Source organism: Dreissena polymorpha, chromosome 12 (assembly GCF_020536995.1).
Source record: "Dreissena polymorpha isolate Duluth1 chromosome 12, UMN_Dpol_1.0, whole genome shotgun sequence".
Taxonomy (NCBI): Eukaryota; Metazoa; Mollusca; class Bivalvia; order Myida; family Dreissenidae; genus Dreissena; species Dreissena polymorpha.
In genome coordinates this window covers 23626090-23640990 of record NC_068366.1, presented here as the reverse complement: position 1 = coordinate 23640990, position 14901 = coordinate 23626090, and the positions used below count along the sequence as shown (strand labels likewise).

The window sequence follows — 14901 nt, the reverse complement described above, 5'->3', positions numbered from 1 at the left end:
TCTTTCCCAAACTATCAATATATTTTTTGTTATTTCAATATTCCGTTATAGCCGTCTCTAGGGGCTAGTGGTTAGGCTGGTCGTCTACTAGCAATAAATCGAAGCGACATAAAGGATATGCATCGGAAGTTAAGACTCGTCTCATAAGAAAAAACGTCCCGTAGCAACTTTAAACAAACATTGTACTTTCCATTAGAACGCAGAAAACCTTACTTAGAATACCAACAAAGATAAGGGTCAAAACAAAAAAGGTTGGTCAGATGGAAATGAACAGCTCTTTTTGAAAATGTTACTTCGGATTTAGATATAAATCAAAGCGATGAAGGCACTGAAGTTGTTCGCTATTGAATCATTTAAGACGCAATTCATTTTTCAAAATTAATCGCAAGTTTGAAATGAACACACGCCATTCGTATTTATGAAGAGTGTGTCATAACGCACGGGTCGAGCTTTGTGTGCACTTTTTATCATCCTATTAACTTCATAGAGATAACTTAGACAAATTAAAAACAACATGGCCTTTTTGACCGTTCTGAAAGCATAGAAAGTATGATGAAAATGGTAGTGAGAAATGAATATAAAGACAATTTGCAATCACCATCATATTAAATGAATATTGTTGGAATATCGAATGCCTATCTCACAAAGAATATAATTTCATGATGAAAATTCACTTGATTTTTTTTTAGATTTTTGACACCACATACAAATTCAAAATATACAAGAAGATCATCGATGAAAATAAATAAAAAAATAAATCTGCGAGCAATACTTTTTACTCACGAATTAGGTAGTCATCAAGACAGCCCTGTTGACCCGTACATGGTTGTTTATTCATTACTTGTAATTCTAGCACTTCACACGGTGTCAACAACTCTTACCTAAAAATAGGTATATAGCACTAATGCGCTTTTCGGCAAAGCTGTTTTACTCAGCTTTTCATCTTAATGAGTTGTACATAACGCCAGCTGACACGCATGAATAATTTCGAATATTTCATAGGCTGATTCGAGAGAAAACCTCTGAACTTTGGCTACACCACTGTGTCTGTGCTCAGCGCAAAGGATGTAGCACTGTTCAGTGTAAGGAATCCCGAACTACTCTCTGAATGTTCAAACGACACAAATTGTGGCCCAGTTACAATTACGCGTTAAAATCTATCTCGCAGAATTTCAGTTTTGCTTTCAAGATGAGAAAACAATCATTACCAAAATAGTATAGTGTCACGATAAGAGGAAAATCGTCTAATTATCCAACCACAATGTTTGCTGTACTCGGGCAGCACGTCTGGAAATCGTCCCTGAACGCCTGGATAGGCTGCCCTTATTTACAAGTTTGCTGTTTTGAATTCAATTTTGTATCGAAAAGCATTGAGGTAAAATGTGCCATTTACAATTCATTATGAGCTTTTTAATGACCCTCGTCATGCGAAAGTGGGTCTTATTCCATACGCGCCCTTCATATATAAAGCCCACACAGCCTGCCCATCTCTTAGTCTGGTCAGGAGATACATTATGAGACCATAACATATTGAGTGCTTTATAGCGAACAGCATCGCCTCTGACCTTACTGAGCAAATGCACATGTCGGGTTTAAGAAACGATGGCCGAAACGCATAAGACCCATTTTCGCATGACGAGGCTATGAATGTGTGATTTAAATGTGTCGAAAGAAAACTGCATTTAAATCAAATATTAATATACGATTTATTTAGATAGTGAAGAAACATACTCATAATAAGGCATGTGAAGACACATATGATGTACACTTCCGTAGTATATTTTTTATCTACTTACACTAATGTGTGGTTTGACACTGACAACACACATTTCATGTGGTGAATATGCAACTTACAAGTGAAAAACCCCACAATAGTAAAACGTTTTGTTTTCATTTTATTTTTTTATTAAGAAAAGTACATTACAAACTTTTAAAAGTTTTCAAAGTCAGTGTTTACGCCGACTACATTTTTAAAAGATATTTCTTGTTCTATTTAGTCGTTTTCGGTTTTAGCGATTATAAAGCATTTTTGAGGTTGTCTATAATATACCTGTAGTAATTGGTGAACTCATGTCCAACGTTTTATAAATTGAGAACTGTGAATATAAACAAGCTTAACCTCCTACTATTGCGTAGTTAGCGCCCGTAAATACAAAAGATTGCCGCTATCTGTTGAAAACAAAAGAACGTTTCCCAGAAATCCCCTCTGTAGAAGCATGAGCGAGGTTACGAAACAGATCATTCGTATTATATTTAATTGTTTGTTATATTCGGTTTTAGCGATTATGAAGCATTTTTGTTGTTGTCTATCGTATCTCTGAAGTTATTGTTGAACTCGTGTTCAACGTTTTATAAATTGATAATATAAACAAGCGTATCCTTATGTTATTGCGTTGTTTTCCCGAATCTATTAACAGTCTCGGATTATCAAGCGTAACCTTATACTGTTGCGTTGTTATCACCCGTGCAATTGGACTCTCCCTTGTTTATCGGCAGTCGCATCTATTAATAGCCTCAGATTATGTATGAGCTGAAGACGCAGCAGAAAGTGGACTATTTTAATCATTCCTAAACAATCTTAATAATTCATAAACAATCTCTTCCGCGACACGTATAATACACTCATGGTTTATTGATTCTTTTCTCCGTTCGAAACTTTTACTTTTTACACGACATTCGTTTAATGTTCTCATTGATGAATGAATATAGTTGGAGAACTCAAACCTGTTGCATAAATTATACAACTCTTTCTCGCGCGGATACGGCATGAGTGGCAGGTAGAAGGCTTTCCATAGAAAAGCCGAACCGACTTTAAATTTTGAGTAACAATATACACTTATTTCATGGATGCGCTGTGAACAGTCAAAACTGTTTCCCAAGGTATCAGGGATGACTTTGGTACTGTTGCCCGAGGCCGATAGGCCGAGGGCAACAGTTCCAAATGTCAGCCCTGATACCGAGGGACAACAGTTTAGACTGTTCACCAAGCATCCATGAAATAAGTGTTTTATTACCTGATCAAATTTCCAACATAGAAATAACAGCAAACTAAATTTTTATTTACACACAACAGTAATCGATAAAATAAATAATTGTGACTGTTTAACTGTAAAATGACGTCATTTTTTCGACGAAATGCCGTCATTATTCCAGCGTGCAAAAGTTCAAACTGTTGACCGGTCAACAGTTCGATATTCACAGGTAACTTTTTAAAACAACAAATTTCTTTTTCGACAATGAAATAGCAAAAAATAATAAATTATCATTTATATAAGACATCAGGTAATAACATTAGCTGTTTGCTAAATAATGCTTAATTGGGATCCCACAAAGTAACCTGGGATCCTGCACTCTGATTACTTTCGGTAATTCCAAACAGTGGACTGACATAAATATTGCTATCCTGGATTTTATTTTACACTATTGCGAGAAACTTAGCGAAGTAAATAGTGTATTTGAATATCAATATAATATCAATATAAAAGCATGAAGTTCTTGTATAGTTTGCTTGGTGCATGGTTGATTACTTACCGTGTCGATTGGGATGCACATTTTCGGATGCACAGTGAGGTTCTGCGATGGACATATGGAAGGTAATAACAACACTTTACTTCTGTAATTTACGATTTTTTAGCTGCCATATACAAATGATATCATGTCTTAAATGACTTGACAAGCCGTAATAAGTTATTAACTACGAAAAACACTAATGTGACAACAACAAAAACATGGACTTCTCTGAATTAATATAAATAATAAAACATGCATATTTTAATCGTGATATTCATTTAAAAGCGAACATTATGCTATGGTTCGAAAAAAATGAAAAAGATGTTCTCCCGGGGAGGGGGGGGGGGGTTACTTCCTATATACGGGTATATAGAGGTGTGCCGAAAATATGGGGTGAGTTTTCGACTAAAATGGATATGGGCATGGTTTTGAGCATCTTAGTATAGATATGGGTATTGAAATCAGAAATTTGCTTGTATATAAATGCATATAGATTTGAAAGTATAAGTATCAAAATGTGTATGAATTTTAAATGACAAAGTTGCATGATACATATATGAAGTATTTCAAATAAACACATAATAGAAAATTCAATAAGTATCCTGTATTGATATGATAGAGATTAAAATTCTAGTATGAAATGTGTCCACTTTTTCATTTTCTAGTATTGAAATCGGTCCAGTTTATCAAAATTCTTGTATTGAGATTGGTCCACTTTCTCAATGGTATCGTATACAAATCGGTCTGCTTTATCAAAAAGCTTGTATCAAAATGGGTCAACTTTATCAGAGTTCCGGTATAAAAATGGGTCACATTTCGGAAGTCTCAGTGGGAAACCTCTACCCTAAAATTCGGGAAGATACCCCCCCCCCCCCTCCGGAGATCTTCTGCTTCGGTCCATATATGTCCAATATGGGGCTGTCTTGCTGTTCAGCATTTCGTTTTTATAGGGCCCTCAGTGGGGTTCTCTAGTTCTATTAGTCAAAATACTACCACGCCAGCGTGATGTTTGATTGGTGACGCATAATCTGACTAACATAAAAACTTAACATTATTCCCATACGTTTCCATTCCTTTTTTTGTAATCCTGGAAATAGTTTTATGAAATCCCGTTTAGATCTATTATTATTTCAGCAATCTCGTACTATAAATAGATACTGGGTTATTATAGTCAAGAACGATAATATATGCAGCAGCGAGCATTGTATTTTTAGGGTGTTGCTGCAGTTTTGCTGATTTTTTTTCCATCAAATAGATTTTGTCAAAAAATTATATTTAAGGTATACATACAAATACTATATGAAAAATGAAATAAAAACATAGGGTCACCGGCCTTGTTTTAGTTTTATTCACCATTATATAACATGTACTTTTCAATAAAACTAAAAAATCTCTAATTGCGTAAAAATAATTAATAACCTATGAAATTGGCAACATGTAGATTTTATTTTAGCTAAGAGACATCATATACCATTTAATTAAACCACACACTACCAATAAAATGGAGTACACAAGTTAAATTTTAAGAATTGTTTTGTTTTAATTATATGTCACCAAAAAAACATATTTTTTTACTATTTTAACCACATAAATGGAATTTTAAAAAATTCTGCCAAATAGAATTCTGCGAAACTGCTCAAATATGTTCACCTACGTATTGTCATCATAAAACACAAATAAAAAAGGGGGTCACCGCACTTTTAACAGAGATTTTTTGTTTTAATTATCCCTACTGTCTAGACGTCAAATTTCATTATAAAAAACAGCAATAAGACAAAACCCAAGTAACGGTAAATAGATTGTCAGAAATATGAATAAACCTTAGAAATTGTTTACAATCTTAACTGGGATATCAACAGCTTACCAAAAGACATTACTAAAAAACAATATATAATCACAAACATAATACCAAACAGTATCAAACTCGACCTTAATCATTAATAACTTACGTGTTCACAGATTTCGGCATGTTTTGAAGTTTGTGTTTAAATGCTTTAAATTTATAAATGTAAACAACAGGACTAAAGAGCTCCAGTATAAAACAAGTATGAAATTGAAGGAAGACAAAAAAGTTTAAAAAAAGTTAAACCCCCGCCTGGGATCGAACCACTGACAATTGTATTATGAACCAACTCGGTCATTTCTGATGATACTGATAACAACAAAATTGAGCTGTGATAATAACATCATCGGTGTTGCTATAAATATATCCTCGGTTAAATAAACTGCCGCAACACCCCTTAGCATCATGCAGCAGCGAATATTACATTAAACTTTTTTTTTCCATCAATGTATAATCATGTCTTATTTGATAAAAACTATAATTAAGTATTATTTCATCGTTTACTGACAAATATCAGTATTTGCGTAAAGCATAGTAACTTCCTATGAGCAAAAACACTTTTATTTTCTGTTGATAGCTCTATTTTATACAAAGTAAAAACCGAAATGCAAGCACATTATTACCTTAGAATCGTTGTTAGGCTCGTAAGTTAGGATCAGGATCCTTTTTAGCCTTCATCTCCATTATCTAATGATGACTGGACTTTTTTAGTTTTATCAGTTTTTAATACACTCTTTACATAAAAAACCTAGTGATATTTCGTACATCCAATACCTCCAGTGAGACATAACACTGTTTAAAAAAGTGTACGAAAGTAAAGAGTATGATTTAGAACTTCTAAGTGTGCCCTCTCTCGATGTTTCAAAAAATTAATCAAATATCTAGGCATGGTATTTCCGTGAGTGAATATTCCATTATCCTTTTCAATTATCGGAACACGAGTTAAACTACATGAAATCGCTAAAATTATATTAACACGTATATTATAGTGAACGATTTAGAATAATTTTTTTTCAAAGTTTTGCTAAAAAGGAACAGGGTGTGAAGCCGAACATTATGCAATAATTAAAATAATCCAGACACTTCTTAGCCCAGTACATTTAAAGGCAACCGCCCCGCAGAGATTTGACGGGAACCAGCTTAGCTGGATCAAATCCCTGCCTTCATAACCAACCACGTGATGATAGAGTAGCCACGTGGTACAACATTTTTACCGTTGTTATTTTTACTTTTTTTATTTAGGTATTTATTTTTTTTATAATGAACCTAAACTTATGCTTTTTTCAAATTGTAAAAGAAAAAGATGCTATTTTTTATAATATAATACTTGAACCAATAAAATGAAATCCTACCAAATCTGGTAGGATTTTCTTGTGACGACAGAGCTTGTATGTGAGAGCAAGGAAAGACTCTGCGTGGAGATTGGTCTAAAGGCTGAATAGCATAGTCTATTCATTGGTCGTTTTCTATACTCATTTTGCAAGACTCGATGTAATTTCAACATATTTTTACATTATTTGTGTTGACAAACCTAGTGGGATAGGTCAATAACGAGCAAGGGGCAGCAACCTTTAAATATTCTCTAAATATTTCTATATAATATCAAATATTTAATTGGTATAAGTTTTAAATTTCAAAGGGACTTGAGTGGTTTGTTATAAATTGGAAAAAAAACTGTCTTCAAATGGTTTTCTGTATTATATTCTACTTTTATTTTTATATTCTGATATTTTTTAAATCGCATATTTATTCTTAAATGTCGATCATCAGAATGCATGAGTTTTTCGTATGTTTCAGTTTTGACGATGTTTTTGTTGCATGTTACGAAGAAGCGATAAACACAAGCTCGTTTGGTTACAAAAGAGACGGCACCTGTTTATGCAAAGCGCAAAGAGCCTTTATGAGAAGTATTTGTTTCACAACAGGTCTTCAGTGTGAGCGGGATCCACGCTGCGATGGATGGCTATGTAAACTCTTCATATATAACAATAATCACACTGTATATGAGAAAGTGTATTTTAATGAGTCTGGTGAAGTAATCGTACGGGAGAAAGATCTATTGAACGCGCGCTTAGTTGCGAATATGGATTGTGATAAACATAATCATTCTACGATGACATCCTATGTAAAAACATTGTTCCCAATCTTACGTAAAACGGAACAGCCACAACGTTTGGAACTGGGGAGCGTTGATTTAATTTCATTGTACATACCCAATACGTGTAGACGATACATTAATGTGAAGATTCACTCGGTTATGAAAGACTTCAAAACCATAAGCTGCTTATTTGATTTCATTAAAACTTATTTTAACTATATTGTTTGTTTTATAGTTCTTTGCTTGATGTTAAAACCACTCCAAGCTAAGGAATGCTCTCATGAAATCACCAAAGAAAGCATACCTACGCATTATATCGAATTAAAGGGTTTAACTAAACATTTGTTTTACAGTTATATTTCGCCTCATATTCCTAAAGTGGTGTGCTATCCATGTACACATGTTAAACAAGAAACTTCGAAGGTCAACGTGGATCATGATGGTATGAAGCACAAGGACATGCCGAGTAGAAGTAATAGTGTCAAAGATTCAAATGGAGAAAATCCAAATGACAGCACAGATTATCATAAAACAAAAGAAGAAACAAATCATGTTGCCGATAATATGAAGATGGTGCGAGAGTTTGACAGATTTAGAACGTATGAGAAATGTACAGATAACCATGATTCTATTTTCATCTCATTCATTAAATTAGCAAAGAATGGATTTTACTTCAATCTAGAGAAGAATCTCAGCAAATGTTTTTGTTGTGGACTAGAAGTAGTGAAATGGGACGAGGATGTAACAATTGAGAAAACGCACAAAGATTTATCTTCCGAATGCAAATTCGTGACTGGCAAGGACTCTTTAAACGTTCTAATGCACAAGGACACCAGTGATCATAATAAAACCACTAATAGTGAACAAGTAAGCGGCGCAAACGGTGGCCCAGAAAACGTCAACATTCAACATATAAACAGAACGGGTGACGTTGAACATAAATCCAAGAAGAATGCTCATCTATGTGATAGTCATAAACCAGAAACACCACTTGAGCAACTGTCTTACGCCGATAACGTTCTATTCGCAAGCGCTAGACATCCTGATCTTGCCAGTCGCGAAAATCGTACGTCTACCTTCCTAAACTGGACCAACTCACATAATGCGTCGATAAATAGTCTTGTCAACGCTGGGCTTTATTATACAGGTTTATATAATTATTTGAAATATATTACAATATTTTACAACAATACGATGAAAATAATATGATGAACCGCAATTGATATTTACAATTATTATTGCATATTACTGTATGCCGAATATTTGTCAAATGCTGAACAGTGTTTATTATGTAAATGTGTGCTTAAAATACATATTTTACCAGTGTAATATTTACATGGCGTAAAAACGGTTTGTAATAGTCAAAGGTATATTCACACATATATCGAGATTTGTAGGACTAGAATGAGGTTAAAATGTTATGTCATGTTAATTTATTGACTGTGTTTGTTTTAATGTGTTTATGGCGATGTGCAGTTTCAAACAGCATCTTTTTTTCCTCCTCTTGTCGATATTTTCACTGAATCTGACATGAGTAGTCTGAGATCTAATATTTATTATTGCTAATTATAGTAATACATATAATTTGTGTGTTCAGGTACTGGCGATGAAGTCCGCTGCTTCCAATGTGGTGGCGGCATGAGGAACTGGAAGCAAGGGGACGACCCCTGGATGGAGCATGCGTACTGGTTCCCGGACTGCGAGTACGTTCGACAGCGCAGGGGCCAGGACTTCATCGACATGGCTCGCATGGGCAGAGCGTTTGAACGAGGTCTTGACATTGGATCAAGCCAACGGACACTTCAAGTGAGCACAGTTATAATAAGAAACACATTAATGCCCAAATTGGGCTTGTTATTTATGTGCTTCGCTTAAAACAACGATTAACGAAACATCAATCAATCAGCTATCATGCTTACAAAACAAAAAACAATCGCCAAAATTACAGGATATGAGGTGTATTTGATCGTGTTCTGCACCTAACAATAGCCTACAATTAAAGTAGTCTTGTTTTAACGTTCGGATTTCTTTGTGTGATTCAGAAGCAGAAGCAAATCTTAATTATATTATAAAACAACCTTGAAAAATGTGAGGATTTATTCACAGACAACAGAAGAGGAACGAACTTCTGAAACTCAACTGTTTTCTCAACATCGAGCCAATCCAAGGGCTCCTCCATCTGACATTGCCAGTTTACAGATTCCTGATGACTTGATGGTAGACTCTGTTGCTAATATGGGCTTTGACAAAGAGCATGTGATTCTCGCCCTGGGTCATATAAGAAGGACGCATTCTGAAGGTATTACTTATTTAATGATATTGTTACGGGAAGTATATAATAGAAATATACACATTTTGCTATTTTGCACTTTCATTCATTTCCACATGTAAATAAATATAAGCATTTATAATATACATACTATCAGGAGTACATTTCTTTTTTTTAATAAGTGTAGATCATATTGAATGTTCAGCTGCACCTATTGAAGGGGAATACATATTCATCAATTCATGCTCTGTCATTTTGGGATAAAGATTAGCAGATCAAACGCACATTATTTAATACCGAACACAAACAATAAACCCTCAACAGAGTAAATAAAATGAGGCTGAGAAAGAAGACTATGTGAAGGTTCAAGCTATATGCTTTATTTGTGCCAATCATTGTGAAAAAGTCCCTATTCAACAATATTATATCTGTACTTTAGAAAGTATTATTGTTGTTGCAGGATACAAAATTCAGCCCGAAGAATTGATCGACTATCTTCTGGCCAATCCGCGAACAGAACCATCTGTCGTCACCCCAGGGGTGTCTAAAGAAATCAACGAAGAAGCGAGACCTAAAAAGGAAAGGAAGAACAAGAAGAAATCAAATGACGTCAATAACGCTTTAGATACAAGCTCTGAAAACAAAGGTTGGTGTAATTAAATGTCTACCTTTGTCCACGAGTTCATATAATTAGGTATTATAAGCGTTTTTATGTGAAGGTTTTTGATTGTAAAATACTCGTTAACATATCATAAATTGTCATTTATTTGGATAATATTTATGATATTATCAGTACTTTAAAAAGGCATGTTTAAGAAATAGTATTAGTGTTAAATTACAATTAATTGGAAAATATCTTTGTGTAAATTGCTATCATAAGCTATCAAAACGAATTGTATTTTTTCAGACATCAGTGCTATTTTGGATGAAAATGAGAAACTTAAGCAGCAGTTTATGTGCAAGGTGTGCATGGATAACAACGCGTGCGTGGTATTCGTGCCGTGTGGTCACATGGTCACGTGTGTGAAATGCGCAAGCGCACTGAGAAAATGCGCTATCTGCAGGGCGAACATTCAAGGAAGCATACGGGCTTATTTAGGTTGAATGGCTTTGGGATGACGTTAAAATGTTGTGCCAAACATCAAATATCAATCTGGTTATACAGTGTTTTATTCATTTTGGTTTATGACATATATTTTTTTTATCTTTGTGATATAGATCAAACGTCTTTACGTTTTTTTGTTACTAGGCAGCATTTGAGTGGCATTTAATAATTAGTTTTAGAACTACAATACTAGTATACTTTTTAAATGCAATTGACTTTCTACGAAGAAGTGGGAACATACTGTTTTGCACCTTTCCGTGTGGTCGGTAATTCGGACCGTACGTAGACCATTTCGTTTTCAGTATCGAAACGACGCTTTTAACTACGAGCATTGCATTGATTATGTTTGTATTACTTGGGATAAAAGAAAGACGCATTTTGCTTTTGATGTCAACAGGATAAGGATCAATGTGACAGGAGCTTGAAACATGAAAACTTTTTTCCTTTAACCTTTTTATTCCCGAACGATATCTACAAAAATAAGTATGTTTACTGTTAGAGTATTAACAATTATGTTAAATTGGGTTAACAATTGTTTTGCTTAGTGATGTTCTGATTATTTGTCCCCTACCGGTTTCACCGGAGGGGACTTATGGTTCTCCCTCTGAGCGTCTGTCTGTGAGTCTGTGAGTCTATCACACTTTTCTGGATCCTGCGGTAACTTTTAAAGTTCTTCATATTTTTTTCATGAAACTTTAAACATGGATAGATGGCAATATGGACATTATGCACGTCATTTCATTTTGTTCCTTCGTCAACAATTCTGGTTGCTATGGCAACAAATATATATAAAAAATCTGACAATGGTGGGGCCGGTAGGGGCCATATATTGCTTGGCAATAGTCTTGTTCATTTAGATAATTAATTTTGGCAAGCAGACTCTTGACGCGACGATGACGATGGGAAAAATAAATCGAATTTTTTTCAAATGTCTTTATTCAGATCTGACATGCATGTCAACGAGAATTTAATAATGAATTACTGTAAAATAACAGTTGTGTATTTTATAATGCGTCGAACAAGTAAATTATTGCATATGTTTTTTATCTTAAACATGTGTTTTCTTGTACGGTGATGTATTTCCTTTCCTCTTGAGTTTATTAATAACCACGAATGTAACTTCCTTTTATCAAGTTTATTGCAACATTTCAAGATATATATATATACGACTGTTAACCAGGGATATTTATGATTAATTTTATTTGATTGTATCTTTACGCGCTCGATAATTTGACATAAACATTCAAAAGAGCCATGGATTACGCTTATAACAAGTGTGTACTTAGCCGACACTTTTTTTTTAATCTCGGGACGTTTTGCGCTACAAATGGGATATTTCAACATTCATTTAGTAACCCGTCTGCAATATTTATAATTTTATTATGTACAACATTTATTTATGACTACATACTAGGATATGCTTTGTATAGTTAAATTAATAAGTTAAAATTACATTATTTTTGTTCGTTTGAAAGTGCAATTAAACCACAGTTATTGTGATATTTTGTTTGAACTGAAACCATGCTTTATAACAAGAATGAACTGACACTTAAACTGAAACGATTATTAAATGGCATATTATACAGATAAACGAAATTCCGCACTATTGAGTCATGGTGAAATTATTAATAAGTCGCGTAAACCTCAAATAACATATTCAGAACTGATGTTAAACATTTGATTTGGTGTATTGAAAGAACATGTACATCGACATCTTATGATGATTGGTCTATCAATTAATGAATGTAATATACGTCGTTTCTCTCAAGTTAGTTACAAATATTGTATGTTAAACGTTAATGGATAATGTAACCGTCAAAATGCATATATATTATAATTATCTTTAAAAAATAGTATAGTTTAGCATTTTAGATGGCTATGAATATATTCTATTGAAATCAAAATCAATCTATATATATGGACATATTGCATGTATTTTGAATAAATATTATTTAGATGTTTACATGTTAATTTACCATATACGTCATAAATATTACTTTGTGTATCAGCAAATTTTGGTATTGGATTTATGAAAATGTAGGTTAATAGCAACTGTATTATATTTGACAATGCAAACAATGAAGATATTTATTGTTAGTTGTATCGAATTATACACCTGGTTATACTGATTGACGTATTAGGTACGTCGTCCTTCTATTTCATTTGCAGCTTTAAATGTGTTAAATGTTATTGTTCAACTTGCATATATGTTTCTTATCTTTATTGTAATTGAGTTATTTAAATATAAATAAACAAAACAACGATCTCCTTATTTCTATTATATTCGTAACAGTAACGAGTTAAAGACATTATACCATCGTCGATTCCAAAATATATAATGATGTTATCAGAATCTCCTGTATAGGATCAAAGACCACCAAAAGGTGATTCTTATACCACCGAGCGTCATCAACATTTGTGTTGTAAACAATCCAGAGGCCACACTTATTGTCCAAACTTCATGAAACTTAGTCAGAGCATATTATGTACCTGGGTCGAGTTAGAAACTGGGTCACGTTAGGTCAAACACTAGGTCACTAGGTAGAATTGAAGAAAAAACAACGAATTCACACTTAAAGATCACTCTTATTGATACTTAGTAAGAACATTTGTTATAATAATATCTCGGCTGATTTCGAAAATGGTTCCGATACGTTTGATGGGACGGGACAGTTTTACGTATATGGCTATAGTTAAGCCTTGTTTACACAATAAACAAGTTGCATTTAAAGTTCAATCTTTGTGAAATTTATTAATGCCCATTTGGTTTAAGGATATCTGAGCCGAGTTCCTAAAATTGTTTAGGTCCCTTAAAAAAATTGCCGTCTTGAGGCGGGGTATGTTTCCTTACATGGCTGTTGTGGGAAGTTGAAAACACTATTGGATTCAAAACCGTGAACAATAACCCATATTTCTATGGATATTTCATTTCTAAAAGGAAATATTAATATTATATTTCTTCGGAGTGTTATATATATATTTGTTTCCAGAAAATCATTTAGTGGTAAACCTAGTCAAATATACATGGTATTATAAGAGCTGTAATTGGAAACTATATGATTAAAAAAAAACACTATTTACCAATTTAACTACAATAAAAAGCCTATTTGCAGGCGAGAAAACCAGATACTTTCTAATTGGATTGTTCCCGTAGAATTTACCACCATTATTTAATATAAGGTTTTAATATATACATAGCCACTTGCTTTTCCTACTAAGATTCACCAAATCACCAACATATATATACGTAGACAAAACAGAAATACCGTTTTTAATTACGTTATAATTGATAATATTTTACACGTTAGCCATATATGCTTGATGCACGTTAACGTGTTAAGGGCACAGGCACTCGGCATTCGTTACTACCCCCCTCCACCAGCCGCTATCCCCTCCTAAAACTCTTAAAATTGTCCATTTGTTTTACAAAATCACAAGACAAAAAGGTGGTCGAATTTTTTTTAAACATGTATATATGACTGTCCAACCGAATTATGCACGTTTGCAATGTATTTTCGTGGTAATCAGATCGATTCTTGGAAATGTTGTTGCAAGTTTGTTTTTTGATGGCCGCTTTACGGTAGACATATGCGAACATGCATCGATTTATTCATTTATTATGAAGTCTTCTGCGTTGTTTGATACCAAGATTGTGCGAATCGGTTGAAAATTAATGGAGTAGGGGCTTCGGAAATTGGCTGGAGTGCCGAACTCATCTTCCTTATATATATTTAAGTAAAAAATAATTTCTTTCTACTGACTTTTTTGTCTTCTTAGTTTCTATAACAAATTGACATTTGTTAGATTTTGGGAGGGAGGGGGGATAGCAGCTGGGGGAGGAGGGTAGTAACGAATGCCTAGTGCCTGGTGTTAAGGGATGCTTTTTTTAATTTGTATAACCTTTTATTATGAGTTGAATAAAAACATTGCACGTTCAGTTTAAAAAAAAGCGAACACGGTCGCAAGTCGATCGCTGCCGAATGTCTAAAATGCAGCGGTAGTTTACACTGTACTAAGCTAATCGGTAAAATGTTCGCTTTTGTTCAGGAAGGCGCTATAGCCCTACGCCTTCCGCA

The 14901-nt window shown here is 33.9% G+C and overlaps 1 protein-coding gene across 1 annotated transcript; it reads left to right on the top strand.

Annotated features, from left to right (window-relative positions):
- The first annotated feature begins 3446 nt into the window (after positions 1-3446).
- On the top strand, positions 3447-13022 carry LOC127853422 (uncharacterized). Its single transcript, XM_052387947.1, has 6 exons — positions 3447-3593; positions 7151-8598; positions 9049-9257; positions 9558-9750; positions 10181-10366; positions 10628-13022. Exons 1-6 carry the CDS (start codon positions 3487-3489, stop codon positions 10822-10824), a joined length of 2340 nt encoding a protein of 779 aa, XP_052243907.1. The 5' UTR covers positions 3447-3486; the 3' UTR covers positions 10825-13022.
- The last annotated feature ends 1879 nt before the right edge of the window (positions 13023-14901 follow it).

What these genes read in the sequence shown, in the direction of transcription:
- LOC127853422 (XM_052387947.1), top strand. Translation starts at nt 3,487, where the DNA reads ATGAAGTTCTTGTATAGTTTGCTTGGTGCATGGTTGATTACTTACCGT. An exon ending in CGCTGGGCTTTATTATACAG is followed by an intron (nt 8,599 to 9,048) that starts GTTTATATAATT and finishes TTGTGTGTTCAG; the next exon opens with GTACTGGCGATGAAGTCCGC. An exon ending in AAGAAGGACGCATTCTGAAG is followed by an intron (nt 9,751 to 10,180) that starts GTATTACTTATT and finishes TTGTTGTTGCAG; the next exon opens with GATACAAAATTCAGCCCGAA.